Below are 2279 nucleotides of genomic sequence, written 5' to 3'. Positions count from 1 at the left end.
GGGGGGGGGGGGAGTTATCACTTAGCATATAAACCAGATTACCATCTAAAGCAGAGATCCAATTTAGAAAAAGGTCTGTTATACAAACAGTTACATGGATCCTTTTTATGTATACAATTTAGCAGATAGTTTTCCCCACACAGCCCAGAGAACATATGGAACACCTGCATTTACTCTTGAATAGATATTAACCAGAAGCTTATTTTTAGCTTAAACTGAAAGTTAATGTTCATGGTATCTGTATTGTTATTACAGAGTATTTTCTTTAACAGTTAAAGAAAGTCTTAAATAATATGCAATACCATTATAAAGTGTCAGTCAGTTTTAAATATGATGTGCCTTTTACAAATGGAACTTAGCACTCAAAACACTCAAAAGTAACAGCAGAAAGACTAGTACTGAAATTTGGCCAATGATTTAGTGATTAAACCTAGAGACTGCCTTTCAGGAGTGCTTTTGTTATTGCTTTTTTTCTTTTTAAATTTAAAGTACCAAAACGTGTCTTGACAATTCCTCCAGTGTTACAAATATTTTCACTAATGGGCAAATATAACATTCTTTTGTCTAGAACCTGTAGTTCTGAGAAATGAAAACCTCTCTGAACTAGCACTGGTGAACTTGTTCAGCTAACATTTCCACTTGTTCCATTAGCATAGAATTTATAATCCTTCATTGCGAGAAAGAAAGGAAAAAAAAAAAAAAAATCACACAGAAGCACCCAAATAATTTGCTTACCATTACTTACACTAGGCATTTTTAATATATCAGAGCTTTAACTTTTATCAGAGTGCTGGTTCAGGGAGGAGGGAAAGAGACAATAACCTAATAAAAATAAATAAATTAAGGAAAGGATGCCTTGCTGGAAACTAATGCTTACAGACATTAACCAACAGAGCAGGAGTTTCCCGAAATATAAGTGTTCCAGCATCTAAGTAAACTACAGAAGCACATGATGAATCCTTGAAGTCTCACAAGCATTTTCAGTGTTGTTGATGGTCCTTCAAAGTGAATATCATGACAGAAACAAGCAACTGTTTTTACATCTATTTCTTTATTTCCCTTTTCTTCAGAACCATGACTTCCCAGTCTTACTGCATATCTCAGGTGTTGCAAAGGTCAAGAATGACCACATTTCCCAAAAGACAGCAGATTAAAAGGCACATGATGTTCCAGACACCAATTTTGCACAGGATGGGACTAGTTGTCAAAGAATATGCCAAAATCCAAAAGTTTAAATGAGTATTTCTTAAGAAAAGCTAGGTTTCTTCCTTCTTGACCACTTCTTGCTATCAAGCATGACTTTCCAAACAATCTGATTCAAGAAATTCCCCATACAACAATTATTAGAAAGTGTGTTGTGGAAAGATTCCACTATACCTGTCCCCCTTCCCAGGCATCTGCAGCTGGAACAAACAGGAAGTCCAATTAGCACAACATCATAATTTTATTTTAGTACCCAGACAGGAAGCTTTCACTGGTAAGCCAGTAATGGTAAATAAATAAATAAAAAGTGATAGCTACTGCATCCTCTGCCCCAATTCCAACACTATTAGGAATCACAACTTGAAAAAGCTTAGCTGACCACAACTAAACAAAAAATAGGAATATACATAAAACCAGCTGTCTTAGACAGCATTTTTATTAAAAATGGATATACAGAGACATAGCAGCATTTACAATAAAGAATTTTTAAAAAGGCATCAAGTTGTAAGCCAACCATTTGAAAAAGAGGCTTTGAAATGTAGTCTTCCACAGCACTTTTATGCCCATTTGTCAGAAGGGAACAGAATGACTCCAGATTTCCAAAGGACAGACAGGCACAGTAACTAATCTAAACTTCAAGCCCTTTTTCTGAACAGTTGGTCACATCAAGCATCACCCTCCTTAGCAGCATTTGGAGCACTCTTCGGTGTTCTTTTAAGTGGCTGGTGTACTTGATCCATTTATTTAAAATACTTTAATGTTCAATAAAAATATTTCATATAGAAAAATTCTTCTGTCACAAAAAAGGCAAGGTTTCCTTTTCAGATTCTATAAAAGCTTATGAACTTCACCGGCAGCATTTCCATAATGGAGCAGGAGTTAGAACCAGCAGAACAGGCACTTCAGCAAAATTGTCTGTCAACATTTTCTATAGTCATATTGGTTTTAGTCCAGCAGACTGTTTCTTACTACTTTGTGGTGGTGTAAGGACACCGCTGGGGAAAGGTGAAGTCCTATTTTGCTCAGCCAATATGGCTTGTTTTGCTTGAGCTTTGTCCTGAAAGCACAGGAGAGAG

At 36.0% G+C, this 2279-nt stretch overlaps 1 protein-coding gene across 1 annotated transcript in view; it reads right to left on the bottom strand.

The window, feature by feature from the left end:
• Positions 1 to 1425: 1425 nt before the first annotated feature.
• CCNE1 (cyclin E1) overlaps positions 1426 to 2279 on the bottom strand; it is a 13639-nt gene continuing 12785 nt past the window's right edge. The window contains exon 11 of the mRNA XM_026059736.1: positions 1426 to 2260. Within this exon, the coding sequence (XP_025915521.1) occupies positions 2138 to 2260 (123 nt within the window). The 3' untranslated portion in view covers positions 1426 to 2137. The remainder of the gene's footprint in view (positions 2261 to 2279) is intronic.

This window comes from Apteryx rowi, unplaced genomic scaffold (genome assembly GCF_003343035.1).
Source record: "Apteryx rowi isolate R43461 unplaced genomic scaffold, aptRow1 scaffold_1, whole genome shotgun sequence".
NCBI classification, from domain to species: domain Eukaryota; kingdom Metazoa; phylum Chordata; class Aves; order Apterygiformes; family Apterygidae; genus Apteryx; species Apteryx rowi.
Note: the sequence above shows the minus strand (reverse complement) of the source record. Positions and strands in the feature narration are given on the sequence as shown.